At 47.5% G+C, this 18,574-nt stretch overlaps 1 protein-coding gene across 1 annotated transcript; it reads right to left on the reverse strand.

The window, feature by feature from the left end:
* Positions 1 to 3,693: 3,693 nt before the first annotated feature.
* Positions 3,694 to 18,570, reverse strand: LOC141104994 (uncharacterized). Its single transcript, XM_073594801.1, has 2 exons — positions 16,979 to 18,570; positions 3,694 to 4,857 (listed from the first exon to the last, which is right to left on the reverse strand). Exons 1-2 carry the CDS (start codon positions 18,568 to 18,570, stop codon positions 3,816 to 3,818), a joined length of 2,634 nt encoding a protein of 877 aa, XP_073450902.1. The 3' UTR covers positions 3,694 to 3,815.
* Positions 18,571 to 18,574: the final 4 nt, after the last annotated feature.

Here is an 18,574-nt window from a genome sequence, read left to right on the forward strand (position 1 = left end):
ACCAACCCCTGAGGAGCCAAGACCAACCCCTGAGGAGCCAAGACCAACCCCTGAAAATCAATCCCCCACCATAATCCCCCCTCCACCAAATGATTTGGACCAGTGCATATAAAGTTTTCTGGAGACCAACACAACTTTATTTCGTGCCCTGAAAACAATGACTTTATTATCCATAGAATAAAAAAAAAAATATATTCAAAAACAATTTGAAAAATAGATTTTCCTCCTAGTCTGTCCAATGACAGCGCAGAAAAAACAAGAACATTTTCTTCTCCGATTTGTCTAATTGATAAGGAGATTACAATTACAGATCTGATACAAAGAAGAACAAAAGACATCCGCATCGAAATAAAGGCAACTTTTATCATATAAATGTGGAGCATTTTGTAATAACAATGCTCCAAAATGCAACAAAAACAAACATAAAAAAAATAAATAATAGGAGGATTTAGTTGATTAGGAACGATTAATCTTAATAAAGAAAAAGGGAAACCCCCGGGGGTGGGACTTTTTTGGTAGAGCCCTTAAACAATTTTTTCCTTTATTTGTTTTTTGGTAGTGTCTTTGAAGTCCCACCCTCAGTAGTTTCCCCTTTTTTTCTTTGTCCTTCATAGGAAATCTGCATTATCAGAATTTTCTCTCAATCAAGGAACAATAACTTATATATAACTTTTTTCCCTCATGTGAAATGCCTTTAAGTGACGCTCTGTACAGTATAAAGCAAACGTCATGTGACCTGCACACCACACAGCAAATGTAAATACAATGTAACAATGTCTCCATTAATAATCCCAGAAAGTAGGGGCATCGTTTCTTCGGGGGCCGATTACAAAATGACCAATGGGTGTCACCAATGATAGAAGCAGAAGGGCGGAGCCAAGGTAACAACAGCACCAGGGCATATGAGGTATGTCCAAGGAACTTAGAAGACATATGTCCAATTGAAGAATATTCTGTACCAAGTCATCAGGAAGATGACCAAAATGTCTTGGTATGCTGACGCCTTAAGCGTCCCCTTCACTGGAACTAAGGGGCCAAACCCAACCCCTGAAAAACAACCCCACACCATAATCCCCCCTCCACCAAAAGATTTGGAGGGGTGGCCCAATACTTCTGGCAATATAGTGTGAATGAGCAAGTTTGGGGTGGAGGAACTTGACTGGCCTGCACCCCCTGGGTGTGGGGGTTGTTTTTCAGGGGTTGGGCTTGGCCCCTTAGTCCCAGTGAAGGGAACTCTTAAGGCGTCAGCATACCAAGACATTTTGGATAATTTCATGCCCCCAACTTTGTGGGAGGAGTTTGGGGACGGCCCCTTCCTGTTCCAACATGACTGCCCACCAGTGCACAGAGCAAGGTCCATAAAGACATGAAGGAACGGGTTTGGGGTGGAGGAACTTGACATTGTCCAAAATGTCTTGGTATGCTGACGCCTCAGGAGTTCCCTTCACTGGAACTAAGGGGGCCAAGCCTAACCCCTGAAAAACAACCCCCCCACCATAATCCCCCCTCCACCAAATGATTTGGACCAGTGCACAAAGCATGGTCCATAAAGACATGGATGAGCAAGTTTGGGGTGGAGGAAATTGACATTGTCCAAAATGTCTTGATATGCTGATGCCTTAAGAGTTCCCTTCACTCGAACTAAGGGGCCAAACCCAACCCCTGAGAAACAACCCCACATCAGGGCTGTGCAGGCCAGTCAAGTTCCTCCACCCCAAACTCGCTCATCCATGTCTTTATGGACCTTGCTTTGTGCACTGATGGGCAGTCATGTTGGAACAGGAAGGGGCCGTCCCCAAACTCTTCCCACAAAGTTGGGAGCATGAAATTGTCCAAAATGTCTTGGTATGCTGACGTCTTAAGAGTTCCCTTCTCTGGAACTAAGGGGCCAAGACCAACCCCTGAGGAGCCAAGACCAACCCCTGAAAAACAACCCCACATCAGGGCTGTGCAGGCCAGTCAAGTTCCTCCACCCCAAACTCACTCATCCATGACTTTATGGACCTTGCTTTGTGCACTGATGGGCAGTCATGTTGGAACAGGAAGGGGCCGTCCCCAAACTCTTCCCACAAAGTTGGGAGCATGAAATTGTCCAAAATGTCTTGGTATGCTGACGTCTTAAGAGTTCCCTTCTCTGGAACTAAGGGGCCAAGACCAACCCGTGAGGAGCCAAGACCAACCCCTGAAAAACAACCCCACATCAGGGCTGTGCAGGCCAGTCAAGTTCCTCCACCCCAAACTCACTCATCCATGACTTTATGGACCTTGCTTTGTGCACTGATGGGCAGTCATGTTGGAACAGGAAGGGGCCGTCCCCAAACTCCTCCCACAAAGTTGGGAGCATGAAATTGTCCAAAATATCTTGGTATGCTGACGCCTTAAGAGTTCCCTTCACTGGAACTAAGGGGCCAAACCCAACCCCTGAGGAGCCAAGACCAACCCCTGAGGAGCCAAGACCAACCCCTGAAAAACAACCCCACATCAGGGCTGTGCAGGCCAGTCAAGTTCCTCCACCCCAAACTTGCTCATCCATGTCTTTATGGACCTTGTTTTGTGCTCTGGTCCAAACCATTTGGTGGAGGGGGATTATGGTGTGGGGGGGAGGGGGGATTATGGTGTGGGGGTTGTTTTTCAGGGGTTGGGCTTGGCCCCTCCAGGTATGCCCCTTGGTATGCTGACGCCTTAATGCCGCGTACAGACGATCGGAATTTAAGACAACAAATATTTGAGGTGAGCTTGTTCCAACCGTGTGTACGCTCCATCGGACATTTGTTGTCGGAAATTCCGATGGTGTGTAGACAATTCCGATGCACAAAACTCCACGCATGCTCGGAACCAAGCAGAAGGAGCCGCACTGGCTATTGAACATCATTTTTCCCGGCTCGTTGTAAGTCACCGCGTTCTTGACGTTCGGAATTTCCGACAACATTTGTGCGACCGTGTGTGTGCAAGACAAGTTTGATCCGTCGGAAAAAAAAATCCACGGTTTTGTTGTCGGAATGTCCGTTCGTGTGTACGCGGCATAAGGGTTCCCTTCACTGGAACTAAGGGGGCCGAGCCCAACCCCTGAAAAACAACACCCCACACCATAATCCCCCCCACACCAAATGATTTGGACCAGTCCACAAAGCAAGGTCCATAAAGACATGGATGAGTGAGTTTGGGGTGGAGGAACCTGACTGGCCTGCACAGAGTCCTGACCTCAACCCGATAGAACACCTTTGGGATGAGACTGCGAGCCAGGCCTTCTCGTCCAACATCAGTGCTGACTTTTGGAAGAATGGTGAAACATTCCCATAGACACCCTCCTAAACCTTGTGGACGGCCTTCCCAGAAAAGTTGAAGCTGTTATAGACTGCAAAGGGCGGAGCCAACTCAATATTGAACCCTCCGGACTAAGACTGGAAGGCCATTAAAGGTATTGTGTGTGAAGGCAGGCGTCCCAATACTTTTGGTAATATAGTGAGTATTTATCAATTGTATTTCATAGTCAATTTATAATCTTTTATCATTTTAGGATATTTTATGTGGTTTTATTCTTCAGCCCTGATGAAGGGGGAATGCCGACCCCCGAGACAAGTTGGCTTTTTCTCCATTTTAATTTTTTTGGTCCTCGGGAGTTTTTAGAAGACTCGTGGCGTTCTCATCCATCTCCTCTCCCCCTGAAGAGTAACTCAGACAGAACTTTGAAGTCTTTGGTGACCTCTGAAGAGTTTCTTCCACGATAAAAAGATGGGAGGAGCGCTCAGCCCCGTGTTTTCCGGGTGCGGACCAAGGCGTCAGATCCCCGATGTGTTTACACAACATCTGATGATTCATATGGAAGACATTTCCCGCACCTGGTGGGTTTTCCGATGCTGGGTAAGGCAAAACCTTCGCGAGAAACATTTCCCGCACTCGGGGCAGCAATGCGGCTTCTCCCCCGTGTGCCTCATCTGATGTCTGTTGAGGTGAGTCTTCGCCAAGAAACATTTCCCGCACTCGAGGCAGGAATACGGCCGCTCCCCCGTGTGGATTCTTCGATGAGTAACGAGGTCCCCGCTCCGTGTAAAACTTTTCCCGCACTCAGCGCAGGAGTACGGCCTCTCTCCCGTGTGGGATCGTCGGTGGACAACGAGCTGCGAGTTGCGCTTGAAACATTCTCCGCACTCGGGGCAGGGGTACGGCTTGACGTCCGTGTGCAATCTCTGGTGACTGTACAGGTGGCACTTCATATAAAAACTTTTCCCGCACTCGGCGCAGGAATACGGCCTCTCCCCTGAGTGGGACCTCTGATGCATAACGAGTTCTGATTTCTGGGCATAACATTTCCCGCACTCAGCGCAGGAATACGGCCTCTCCCCCGTGTGGATCCTCTGGTGCCTGGAAAGGTTGCATGCCTTTGAAAAACGCTTCCCGCACTCGGGGCAGGAATACGGCTTCTCCCCCGTGTGAGATCTCTGATGTACCGTAAGCTCGGTTTTGCGTAGAAAACATTTGCCGCACTCGGAGCAAGAAAAAGGTTTCTCCCCCGTGTGAGACATGTGGTGCGTGACGAGTTCAGATTTACTTCCGAAACATTTCCCGCACTCAGGGCAGGAATGGGGCTTCTTCCCTGTGTGAGACCTCTGATGTATGACAAGCCCTATTTTCTGCGCGTAACGTTTCCCGCACTCTGCGCAGGCATGCGGCTTTTCCCCCGTGTGCAACATCCGGTGCCTGATGAGGTTGCACCCCTTTGAAAAACATTTCCCGCACTCGGGGCAGGAATACGGCTTCTCCCCGGTGTGAGACCTCAGATGTACAATAAGGTCCGTTTTACTTACAAAACACTTCCCGCACTCAGAACAGGCATGAAGCTTCTCCCCCGTGTGAGTCCTCTGATGTACACTAAGATGATATTTATGTAGAAAACCTTCCCCGCACACGGGGCAGGAATGAAGCTCCTCCCCCAAGTGAGATCTCTGGTGTACAGTTAGACTTCGTTCTGAGCTAAAACTTTCCGCACATTCAGGACAGGGAAATGTCTTCACCCCCTGAATTCCGGCACCATCCCTCACAGTACGAGATTGCTCAGAAGGTTTCCATGGTCTATCCACACTGTGAAGTCCACCATCCATAGAGGAGCTCATTGTCTTCTCTCCGGCACCATCCCTCACAGTACGAGGTTGCTCAGAGGAATTCCATGGTCCATCCACACTGTGAAGTCCACCATCCATAGAGGAGCTCATTGTCTTTTCTCCGGCACAATCTCCTGTGATATCCTCATCTTCCATTTTACATCTTGGAGATAAAGTGAGAAGATCCTTTGAGGGTTTCTCCTTGGCGTGTCCTGGAAATAATATAAAAAACATCAATAGATATGAGAATGTTCGTTCACTTCCATCAAGATTCTATCTGGATCAGGTAGGTGTGAGTGAGCAGATGTTCTCTGTGGAGGCCCCAACCAGCCGGGGCTCTTCCCCTCTCGAAAAAAAAAAGGTCAAAAAGGCCACTGATCCTCCTCCCAGATCACTTCTACGTTCACCCAGCCTTGTGATAGGAGAAGGAACCCATGGGGACTGGAGAATAGAGTATAGCTCACCTGTGCTGATCTCTGTAGGAGTGTCCTCCTCTATGAATGTCCTCCTCATTCCAGCCTCCTCCATAGACTGCTGATCATCCCTCATATAACTCTCTTCTTCTTCATACTCAACTTTCATGACAATCAGATTTTCACACTAAACCAACAGAATGGCAGAAAATAAAAATCCATAACGTAGAAGTATGCAAGATCACATCGAAAATATCATCTTGTAGAAACCACACATCGGTTCCACATGTCAGAGTGTTCAATCGCTTTATGTTCCCGACCCTCAACTCCACCTACCTGATGATGGTGAGGGATGGTGTGACCTTCCTGTGTGGAATCCAAGGAATACAGAGGACGGGGACATCTCTCTGGTGGGTTTCTGTTATTTGATAGCTCCAGCAGGGTGTCCTTGTATTGACTGTTGTGTCCTTCTGAAAACTCCTCCATCACTTCATACTCCTCATCCTCCTCTTTATACTCTTCTTTAACAACAATATTATCATCTCCAAGGTTTCCACTCTGAACATACAATAAGAAATTATTTTAACAAACACACTTGTGTATAAATCACAACTACCAATAATAATCAATAATCTACCTGATGATGGTGAGGGATGGTGTGACCTTCCTGTGTGGAATCCCGGGAATACAGAGGACGGGGACATCTATATCTGGTGGGTTCCCATTACTGGATCCATCTGTAGGAAACACACACACTGACTGAATACATTGTTTCTATGTGTTTATCAGATGATGGGGGATCTAGGTGGACCCTCCGTACTGCTCTCTCCTTTACAATAAAGTCTCCTCTTACCCGGTGATGTGAGGGGCGGCTGATTGTCCATCATGACATCCTTGTAGAGATCCTTGTGTCCTTCTAAATACTCCCACTCCTCCATGGAGAAATAGACAGTGACATCCTGACACCTTATAGGAACCTGACACACACAATGATACAGTCACCATCCAGACACATCCCTTGTCTGTTACTGGATAATGTCCCAGAATTCCCAGAATCCTCCTCACCTCTCCTGTCAGCAGCTCCATCATCTTCTTGGTGACTTCTATAATCTTCTCCATGTTGTGTCTCTCAGGTTTTAGGGAGTCACATGGAGGCACTGTGATGGTCATATGATCACCTGACTTCACAAGAGGAAATCTCTGTATTGGAGAACCAATAGGAATATCATGTTAGAATCCCAGAATCCTCCTCACCTCTCCGGTCTGGTCTGTGTTTTATTAATAGAGATAAGAGTGATGTCATGTGACCTCCCAGAATCCTCCTCACCTCTCCGGTCAGGTCTGTGTTTTATTAATAGAGATAAGAGTGATGTCATGTGACCTCCCAGAATCCTCCTCACCTCTCCGGTCAGGTCTGTGTTTTATTAATAGAGATAAGAGTGATGTCATGTGACCTCCCAGAATCCTCCTCACCTCTCCGGTCAGGTCTGTGTTTTATTAATAGAGATAACAGTGATGTCATGTGACCTCCCAGAATCCTCCTCACCTCTCCGGTCAGGTCTGTGTTTTATTAATAGAGATAAGAGTGATGTCATGTGACCTCCCAGAATCCTCCTCACCTCTCCGATCAGCTGGTAGATGATCTCCAGGGTGAAATCTAGTATTATTTCGCTAATGTGATTCCGGACCTCCTTCATCCTCATTTTTGCAGTCATGTGGTCTACACAGGTTTCTGCCTAGACAGATAAAATGATAATTGATAACAGAGAATTATCTGGATTTTATTGGAGGTATAATAATAAAATCTGGTCGGAGGAAGGGGAATATATGAAGGTTGGAAGAAGATTCACAATCTCACAAATGGGAATCTCCAAACTCTCATTGGGAGGCACTTTGAAAGAAGTCAGAATTACCAAATAGATGGCTTATCCTAATATTGCTTTTGATGGAAGTCACCGCAATCCCAGGGGGAGGAAATCTTGACAACTTGCTTTTGCAAAATGGTGCTAAATGGACCTTGGGGCTACTACACCTCCTGCCCTAAATGACCACATCAGTTTTGCGCTTTTTCTATAATGTATGGGTGACTGACCTCATTCTTCATAAACAGTGTTTCCTCCTTGCATTTGGTGTCTATATTGTATATGTAGCACCCAATTTCTCTTTGTTGAGGTGGATGATGACCCCCAGGTGTCCCAGTGGGCTCGTATTTCAAACCTCAGGGCGGGTTCCATGACCAAGCAATGGAAGAAGTTGGGTGCCGGTACCCAAAAGGCAACACAAATTCAACTCCACATGTCTAATCTCAGCCAATACAGAGACAAGGGCCTTTAAGCCAAAACCATCAATCTGCGCTCTTCAGACTGTAAAATACCACCAGACATCATGTATACCATAAGAATGAGCCACTGTGATTCCCTGCGGCTTGCATCCAGATCACCAGGACACGGGTCAACTCCTCAAGATGTTCCATGAGGGCAGCCATCTTTCAGCTCCACTCCTCCTGGAAGTACCCCTCAACTAAAGGAAGTGTATATATTGGGAGGCCCCCCTACTGTCCAGGTTGTTACAGGGACCTCTCACCTACTAGTTTTTCCGAGACAGCTCACCAAAGTCCCACCTCATCCCACCGGTCTCCACTTATAGACTACTGAGGGTTTTCTTTACAGGTCCTAGATTGGATTGGAGCACTTCCCACTTCCATGAGCACTATGGTGGCCCAGACACGGTCACAGCTGGAGCCAGTGAGACACCAGTGCCCAGGTGTTCTATTGGGTGCACCAGGGAGCTTATTATCACCATTCTGAATGTCCTCTATCCAACATAACGCAACTGGATGGTGGGCGGCAAGCCTGCCGAACATGGCCCATTCCAGCAAACAGGGAAGTGCCACAAATACCCCGCAACCACGTGCATTGCAGCATGCTTGTTTGGGGTCAAAACAGGCGGTGAGGTTAGGGTTACATTGCCTCCTCACTGCTTGTCTGCCACCTCTAAAAAGGGACCTTCATGCAGATTGTTTGGTGGGTTAAGATGCGTGGCTACATCTAAGCTTTGTGAAAAAATCATTAAAAAAAATAAGAAGAATTGCAAAAACGATCTGAGGTTAAAAGTGGAGCATATGTCCATTTTGCTTGGGGCCCTCAAATTCCTTCAAACGGCCCTGCTGATGAAGTGAGAAGGTGATTGGTGGGAAAGGTGACACATCTCCAATATGAAGAGAATGTTCCGGCCCTGTAAGTGGGGGAATGTTCTGCCCCTGAAGGGGTTAATCTAGGTTTCCACACTATATATGTGAGTATCATCATCTGCTGGAGATAAAAGACATCACAGTGACTATGGAGGAAGAGGACGGACATGACGGGGGGGGGGTTACTGGGTGTAAATAGAAAATAAGTTCTTATTACCTCTTCCAACAATGTCTTCTCTCTACTTCCTCCCGACTTACCTCTCACCCAGAACTTCCTATTTATACCTGACATCACTTCCTGTCTGTGCCTGACATCACTTCCTATCTTCCATAGAGACTTCCTGTCTGGGTAGAAGCGACATCACCACCTTTTGGAGCTCAGAGGAACTGCAGCCCCGAGGAAACGTCTCGTAGTTTGAACACGGCCTTGTGCTGTGTGTGTATGTACTGTATATCCTTATAGATGGGGTCATCTCCACTCCCACCAAGGGGAAGAGAAATATATTACTCATCGGGATGAGTGGATTTCAAGGCAACTGACTTTGCAGCAAAATTACCAGTTTTGTTCAAAACGATCCTCCACGCCGCCAGTAACACCACGTGGATAACATGTCTGCTGGGTATGTTGTCTCTCTAGACTGACGCTTTTAATCTCAAGGAGTTCCTGTCTTCCAAATTGGTTCCGGGCTGTCTGGCTGCTTCCAACCTCGGCTTAAATCCTTGGCTTGTATCCTCAACATGTTTCTGCTTTCTGACTCTGCTGCTGGTCTGTTACTGACCTCAGCTTGAATCCTCAACTCTGCTCTTGTTTCCAGAACTGGCACCTTTCTGTTTCCAACCTTGGCTTGTATGCTTGATTCTGTTCCTGCTCGGTATCATGCTGCTCGGCTGTTACTGACCTCAGCTTGTACCCTCCATTCTGTTCCTCTATCCTGAATCGGCACAAGGCTGCCCGGCTGTTACCGACCTCAACTTGTACCCTCGATTCTGTTCCTCTCTCCTGAATCGGTACCAGGCTGCCCGGCTGTTACCGACCTCAGCCTGTACCTTCCATTCTGTTCCTCTCTCATGAATCAGGACCAGGCTGCTCGGCTGGTACCAACCTCAACTTGTATCCTCCAATCTGTTCCTCTCTCCTGAATCGATCCTTAGCTGCCCATGTCTTACCATCCTCGGCTTGTATCCTCAACTTTTTCCATGTCTCCTGAATTGGTACCCTGCAGCCTGGTTGTTACCATCCTCAGGTTGTATCATCCAATCTGTTCCTCTCTCCTGAATCGATCCTTAGCTGCCCATGTCTTACTATCCTCGGCTTGTATCCTCAACTTTTTCCATGTCTCCTGAATTGGTACCCTGCAGCCTGGTTGTTACCATCCTCAGCTTGTGTCCTCAAATCTGTTTTTGTCTCCTGACTTGGTACTGCCTGGGCTGTCTGATCTCAGCTGGAATCCTTGACTTTGCAGCACACTGCTTGGCGTTTACTGACCTCGGCTTGTGTTCTCAACTCTGTTCCTGCCTTCCGAGTTGCTATTACCGACCTCAGCCTAAATCCACGTCTTTCTTCCTGTCCCTCTAGTTGGTACCCCGCTGCCTGACTGTTACAAACCTCGGCTTGAAGTCTCAACTCTGTTCAACTTGAATCTTCGACTCTGTTCCCATCTGCTGAAATGGTACCTGGCTGTTTGGTTGTTAGTGGGCCTAGCTTGAATTCTTGACTCCTGTATCCTGAACTGCTACCCCTATGCCTGGCTATTACTGTTCTCGACTTGACTCTTAGAACCTCTTATCCCAATTGCTGCCCCACCTCGGTTGGTATCCTTGACTCTGTTCCTATCGTTTGAGTTGGTACCCAGATGTTACAGACCATAGCATAAATCTTTGACTCTGTTCCTGTCTACTGAAATGGTACCCCTCTGTTTTTCAGTTAGTGACCTCCGTTTGAATCTTTGACTCTGTTCCTGTCTTCTGCATTAGTTCCCCCACTGCCTGGCTGTACCAACCTTGGCTAGTATCTAGTCAACATTCCTCATCTGGCTCCTGTCCAATTATCTTCAGTCATCTGAATTGTTACCCAAATGTGCAGCTATTACCAACCTCAGCTTGTATTCCTGACTTTGTTCCTTTCTCCTAAATTGGTACCCAGCTGCCTGGCTGTTACCACCCTTGGCTAGTATCTAGTCAACGTCCATGTCTCCTGATACATGGCATTCCTGCATCTGGTTCCTGTCCGGTGATCTTCAGTCTTCTGAATTGTTACCCAACTGCCCAGCCGTTACCGACCTGAGCTTGTAGACTTCACTTTTATCCTTTCTCCTAAATTGGTACCCAGCTGCCTGGCTGTTATTGATCTCAACTTGAATCCTCGACTCTGTCCCGTCTCCTGGATTAGTATTTCGCTGCCCGGCTGTTACTGACCGTAGCTTAATCACTCAACTGTCTTCCTGCCCCCCGAGTTGATGCCCAGCTAACTGGCTGTTACCGACCTTAGATGAATCCTCAACTCTGTTCCTTTCACCTGAATTAGTACTGCCCGGCTGTTACTGATCTGAACTTGAATCCTCGACTCTGTTCCCATCTCCTGGATTAGTACTTTGCTGTCAGGCTGTTACTGACCTCAGCTTAATCACTCAACTTTCTTCTTGGGATAACCCCCACCATACAACCTCATTCCTACCACCCCAGATCTGTATTCTGGGGCAGGCCGTAGTTGGTACTTGGGGTATCTCAGTAAATTTGAGGGCGTACTTGTTAAGAGATCCTGATAAAGGATAATAATTCTCTTAGCGTGCATCCAGTCCAGTGGAGGCAGCAGCCGGGGTATCAAAAAAATATGTCCGTCCACCATTTATAATACGCAATCTGCTGGGATAAAGGAGGCTAAACTGTATGCTCTATTCTCGTAGTCCCTTATGGATCTCTGTATAGGACTTGCGGCATTGCTGAACTTCTTAAGAATAGTGTGGAAAAAATAATAACTTAGTGTTTTCATAAGGTATATCTGGTTTAGCCCTAACAGCCGCCAGGACCCTGTCTCCATCTCGATAATTCAGTAATAAAAGAGGTCTAGGGGGGGCCCCAGGTTTAGGTGGCTTTGATGGAATTCTATGTGCCCGCTCCACCACAAAGGTGGGTGGCACACTCTCCAAGCCCAAAACAGTAATAAGTAATTGCTCAAGGAATTCTGTTGGTTTGGTCCCCTCAGCCCTTTTCAGGTAGGCCCAGGATACGAATATTATTCCGTCTAAGATTTTCAGTGACAATAGCAGCGTTCCTGCAACCGTCTAACTTGTAGCTGTAGAGCCCTGCAGATCTTTAAAATCCGATTGGGTTGAGTCTTCCAAAGTGGAGGCCCCTGCTTTCCACCTCAGAGACCCTAGCTTTAAACCCATCCAGGTCCTGACGGATCTGAGAGACATACCGAATGCTATGAGATCCATTTGCCCCTTAAGAGTCTCTTTGCGCTCTATAATGGCCGCTAAAATGACTGCGGCTGAAGAGGAATCCTCCACAGAAGTGGCCGGCGCTTCAATGGACGGCTGTGAGATAGCAGTCATATCCATTTTTGCTATTTTTCCTTTCCTCCCAAGCCTTGGGCCACAGTGCTGCAAGACCAGTGCCCCCTTATGTCTTCAGCTGAAAAAAATCATAGTCCAGCAGTCTGCTGTAGGCTACAATACTCTGATGGGTTTGGTTATAATGTCAAAATATTTTATTTTATAACACAGTTTAAAGAAAAGTAAAAGTCTTGTCTAACCAAGGAGATATCTACCATGACCTCCTCGATTTTTAGTAGTCAACGTCGCCCGGCAGGTAGATATTGCCTCCAGCACTTTGCTGGTATCTGGGGGGTGTTGACGGCTCCAACTCATAGGAGGAGGATCCGCCATCTTCTTCCTGCGCGTCCCACACCATAATCCCCCCTCCAGCAAATGATTTGTACCAGTGCACAAAGCAAGGTCCATAAAGACATGGATGAGCGAGTTTGGAGTAGAGGAACTTGACTGGCCTGCACAGAGTCCTGACCTCAACCCCACAGAACACCTTTGGGATGAATTAGAGCAGAGACTGCGAGCCAGGCCTTCTCGTCCAACATTAGTGCCTGAACTCACAAAGGTGCTTCTGGAAGAATGGTCAAACATTCCCATAGACACGCTCCTAAACCTTGTGGATGGCCTTCCCAGAAGAGTTGAAGCTGTTATAGCTGCAAAGGGCGGAGCCAACCCAATATTGAACCCTCCGGACTAATGCCCCGTACACACGGTCGGACTTTGTTCGGACATTCCGACAACAAAATCCATGGATTTTTTCCTACGGATGTTGGCTCAAACTTGTCTTGCATACACACGGTCACACAAAGTTGTCGGAAAATCTGATCGTTCTGAACGCGGTGACGTAAAACACGTACGTCGGGACTATAAACGGGGCAGTGGCCAATAGCTTTCATCTCTTTATTTATTCTGAGCATGCGTGGCACTTTGTGCTTCGGATTTGTGTACACACGATCGGAATTTCCGACAACGGATTTTGTTGTCGGAAAATTTTATATCCTGCTCTCCAACTTTGTGTGTCGGAAAATCCGATGGAAAATGTGTGATGGAGCCTACACACGGTCGGAATTTCCGACAACAAGGTCCTATCACACATTTTCCGTCTGAAAATCCGACCGTGTGTACGGGGCATAAGACTGGGATTTCATTAAAGTTCATGTGTGTGTAAAGGCAGGCGTCCCAATACTTTTGGCAATATGGGGTGTGTGTGTATATATATATATATATATATATATATACACACACACACACACATTTTTATTTCAGACAAACACAACTTTATTATGGCAATACTGTCCTGAAAAAATTATTTTATTATCGATATAACCAATAAAAATACATAATAAATTATAAAAACAGACAACTTTCTTTATAAATTAGGGTTTATTGGGGTTAACAAAGGGTTAGGTAAGTGAGAACAATTTTGAATAAAAATCCCCCCCCCCCATACAAAACTCCTTTAACTGAGTAAAGCAAAGTCCTTCAATGGGCAGGCCGAAGAAGAAGGGTAAATACAACATAACATCAATTGTGTTTCGAAGTATCCATCAACGATTCCTGAAAACATGATGTATGGCCATCATTTATCCTAATGGCAGATGGGTGTGGCCAATGATAGGGGCAGTGCTGAGGAAAGAGCACCAGGGCGTACCAGGTATGTCCAAGGAACACACTTGGTGTTTTTAGGATGTATGACCAATTTCCTGATTAAAATATTTTCTGAAGGATGGTCTAGGCACGGCATAATGAAGTCCTGTTCTTGGTTAGCTCCCGTACTTACCGGGTGCTTACACGTCAATCCCAGAAACAGACTTCTAAAGAGGAGCTTCTTTAAAGCATCTATTATCCGCTGTCCTGGCTATCAGTGGTTCTAGGATGGCTGACTCCCGCTCAGAGGCCATGATGAGGAGTCAAGCACCGTCCTTCCCTTCTGAGCCTCGTTTGTCCTCTTCACTATCTCTGGACTTTGGTCTACAGGGACAACAGCTGGCACTGTTTGAGGGTTCCCACAGTTAGGACTTGCTAAGGTACTGCAGCTTGGTACACATGGAGGATGAACCCAAAGACCTAAGGGTCTTATCCATGCCCCTTCCACCTAAGACTGACATAGAGGCCCTGATCCATACAGAGGAAAACCACCAAAAAGAACTACAGGGGGGTACTGACCAACCTACAGCAGATGATGAAGTATATTAACAAAGAGGAATCCACCACTTCAGCTTTAGACTCACAGTTTACAGCCTTGGAATGGGAAAAGACAGAACAAGCCTCTCGTCTCGTCTCTCTCCAACTTCACATGGAGGTTGTTGAAGATTGGAGCCACCATGATAAGTCTCGGCTGAGGCCACTGGCCCCGAAAACATATATGACATTTTCCTAGTAGTCCTAAACATCGAACTAGACAACACTCCTCCCCACAGTGATCAAGTTGGATCAAGTTCATAGACCTCTAGACCCTAATCCAGCAGACCCAACCAGACCATGGGAAGTTATCTGCAGGTCCAATACTATGTTCAGAAAAAGGACATGCATAGAAAAGTTTGGTCTCAGGGACCTGACTCTGCCCCCTTGCCCGATTTGTCTACCCTGCAGAGGACAGCACTGCTGAGGCTGTTCCTAGACAGGCTACTTTGAGTTGGGATAGCCTACAGGTTGCGATTTCCCATACACTTGATGGGTCAGAATGCTACGTCGTTCATGTTGAAGAACCCTGCCGATCTCTCGGATCTTTTTGCCTTTCTGCATATGGAAGCAGTCTCTATTCCTGACTAGCTGCAGCTTTTACTGTAAAGGAACCTGAGACTTTAACTGGCCTGTAGTTGGGGGGGGGGCGCAGGATATGGGGGCTCCCTTGTTAAAGGGAGCTTCCAAATTCTGATAAGTCACCCCCCGCACCCTCATAAACACAGGGCCAGGGTTGTGGGGAAGAGGCCCTTGTCCTCATCAACATGGGGACAAGGTGCTTTGGGGGGGAGCCTCCTCTACCCCAAAGCACCCTACCCATGTTGAGGACATGTGGCCGGTATTATTTGGGGGCCTTCCTGGCCTGCTAAGGGTCTAGTATGGAAGTGGGGGGCCCCCCTCACCATTTAAATAAAAAAATTGGCATGGTGTCACCCCCAAAATTCATACCAGACCTGAAGAGCCTGGTATGGATTGGGGGGGGACCCCAATTCTGTTTTTTTTAATTTAATGCTGGAATTCTTTTGTTTACATTCAGCTGTCAATGGGGAATCCCGCTGACAGCTGATGAGTCATCAGTTGTTAAGGATGCGGCGGCCGCCCGCTCCTTAGCAACCTGTTATTCCCTAGTTGCTAAGGATCCTGGTGGCCGCCCACTCCTTAACCATTAAGTTGCATCCAAGTCTCAACCATCCAAAGTTGTATCAAAGTTGCGACAAGTGTGAATGAAGTCCGATGCAACTTTGATGTGACTTGAGTGCCAGAGAGCATAAAGTCGCATTAAAGTGGCGAAAAGTGGAACTACATGAACAGAACTACTTTCCTATTAGCAAAAAAAAAACAAATAAAACCACAAACACAAAATCGCATAAAAAACACAAAAGGTGTCTGAAAAACTACTCAATCGCAACCTGAATAGATGTGAACCTAGACTTAGTAGACTTTATGACCCTTATTGACCATACAATGAAGCCACCCTGCCCGGACTGAAGGCTTCTCTTGGGGCTCCCATCTCTGTTGCCTCTTTCCAATGTCCAGACACATTAGCCCAACTAGCTCTGCCTGACCAGCTGGCAAACCCCCCCCCCCTTGACCATAAGGTAACCACCCCCATGGGATGCTGCTTCGCACCCCTGTTTTGGAATGCTGTAGTCGGGTTGATCGGAGGTGGTTGATAATTCACTCAATGACTTCAAAATCTGCTGTATTTATGCTTTTGAAACTGGGGAAGGAGTCAAGCCAGTAGTGATGGGCTTGGGCGTGTTCAGATCGAACCCCCACAGGAAGCCGTCACTGCCCAGCGCCAAACATAGGCAGCGAGGCATTTCCCCAACAAACACAGGGTTCGATACGAACATACCCAAGCCCATTCTTAATTACCAGTATAATGCACCTTACCACGCCAGCTCCACGTTCTATGTTGTGTCCTTGTCAGATGGTGGGCACCCTGGTCCACTTGGGGAGTGGTTGTATAGAACGGCCAGCAGAGTGAGGGTAACCCTTGACTGATATGACGTCTCTCTGGTTCTTTGCCTGGATCTGGGCCCCTCGGCAGGACCCACCACTCTCTGTTGACTATAAAGTATGGAGGACCTGTCCATCTACTCTGAACCAAGCTCCTCCAGTGAAGAGACACGAGGGGGTCATCCTTGGTTCTTGATGCTAAAAGATTCCACCCTAGACTTCAATGAGTTGGGGAGCTGACCCCCCCCCCCCATCCTCTACAGGTCACGCAACGGACTGGTGGGGACCACCTACTTTGGAAATCGCCACCTTTTGGAGTTGACAGAAGTTAGTGACTCACCTGAATGTTACCCTTTTATTCTCCTACTCTGCTGTGGTATTAGTAGTGACCCCACACGACCTTCCCTAACTAATAATGTTCTGTGCACCCAGCCATCAGGGTGAGGGAAGTGTTCTCTGAGGTGTATATGAAGGTGTGCTCCTTCCAAGGTGTGCTCCATCCCTGCGTGAGGTCTCCTGCAAAATATCATTTAGACGTTCCCGCACTGCGGATACTAACACACCTCAAGGGTTGTGTGGGACCTCCGATGTCTGGAAAGATTGGACTTCTGTGAAAAACATTTGCCGCACTCGGGGCAGGAATACGGCTTCTCCCCCGTGTGGCATCTCCGATGTGCATCAAGATGGGGTTTACGTACAAAGCATCTCCCGCACTCCGGGCAGGGATACGGCTTCTCCCCCGTGTGGGATCTGCGATGTATTACAAGGTCGGATTTCCGTAGATAACATTTCCCGCACTCGGGGCAGGAATGTGGCTTCTCGCCCGTGTGGCATATTTGATGCCCAGCAAGATGGGACTTCTGCGAAAAACATTTCCCGCACTCAGGGCAGGAATACGGCCTCTCCTCTGTGTGACACCTCCGGTGTAAATCAAGGAACGGTTTACGCAAAAAACATTTCCCGCACTCAGGACAGGAATACGGCTTCTGAGCAATATGACAACCCCGGTGTCTATCAAGAATCGGTTTACGTACAAAACATTGTCCGCACTCAGGGCAGGAATACGGCTTCTCCCCTGTGTGATACCGTTGATGTGTAATAAGGTCTGATTTCCGTTGATAAGATTTCCCGCACTCAAGGCAGGCGTGCGGCTTCTCGCCGGTGTGGCACATCTGATGTCCAATAAGATGGGACTTCCGAGAAAAACACTTCCCGCACTCGGGACAGGGATACGGCTTCTCACCTGTGTGCAATCTCTGATGTCTGCAAAGATGTGACTTAGCTGAAAAACATTTCCCGCACTCAGAACAGGAATACGGCCTCTCTCCTGTGTGAGATTTTTGATGTATGACAAGTTCAGTTTTTCGTGTATAACATTTCCCGCACTCAGAACAGGAATGGGGCTTCTTGTTTTGATGTACAAAGAGGTTGGACTTCCCAGAAAAACGTTTCCCAGACTCATTACAGAAATATGGCTTCTCAATTGTGTGAGATCTTTGATGTCTGACAAGTCGTATTTTTTCATGAAAACACTTCCCGCACTCAGTACAGAAAAACTTCCTATGTGTTGGAAGGACGGCACCGTCCCGCACAGTCTGAGGTTCCTCAGGATAAGAGGAATACGATGGTCCGGCACCGTCCCGCACAGTCTGAGGTTCCTCAGGATATGAGGAATACGATGGTCCGGCACCGTCCCGCACAGTCTGAGGTTCCTCAGGATAAGAGGAATACGATGGTCCGGCACCGTCCCTCACAGTCTGAGGTTCCTCAGGATAAGAGGAATACGATGGTCCGGCACCGTCCCGCACAGTCTGAGGTTCCTCAGGATAAGAGGAATACGATGGTCCGGCACCGTCCCTCACAGTCTGAGGTTCCTCAGGATAAGAGGAATACGATGGTCCGGCACCGTCCCGCACAGTCTGAGGTTCCTCAGGATAAGAGGAATACGATGGTCCATCTACACTGTGTGGTGCCGGATGGACATTTGAGGTAGTCGGGTTTTCTCCTGGACTATACTGTGTGATGTCCTCATCTTCTACTTTACAGTCTGGAGACAAAGTGAGACAATCCTCTGAGGTTTTCCTCATCTCCCGTCCATCTACTAAAATAGAAATACAAAGATTATTACTAGACATGAGCTGATTGGTTCCCCTAAACCAGGACTCCGCCCACATCAGG

Source organism: Aquarana catesbeiana, linkage group LG08, assembly GCF_042186555.1.
Source record: "Aquarana catesbeiana isolate 2022-GZ linkage group LG08, ASM4218655v1, whole genome shotgun sequence".
In the NCBI taxonomy this organism is placed as follows: Eukaryota; Metazoa; Chordata; class Amphibia; order Anura; family Ranidae; genus Aquarana; species Aquarana catesbeiana.

Bases quoted from the DNA above. Each gene is read 5' to 3' on its own strand.
- LOC141104994 (XM_073594801.1), bottom strand. From the start codon at position 18,570: ATGTGGGCGGAGTCCTGGTTTAGGGGAACCAATCAGCTCATGTCTAGT. The intron at 4,858-16,978 runs GTCCCACACAAC...TGTACATCAGAG, and splicing joins AATCTTTCCAGACATCGGAG to GACTCACACGGGGGAGAAGC.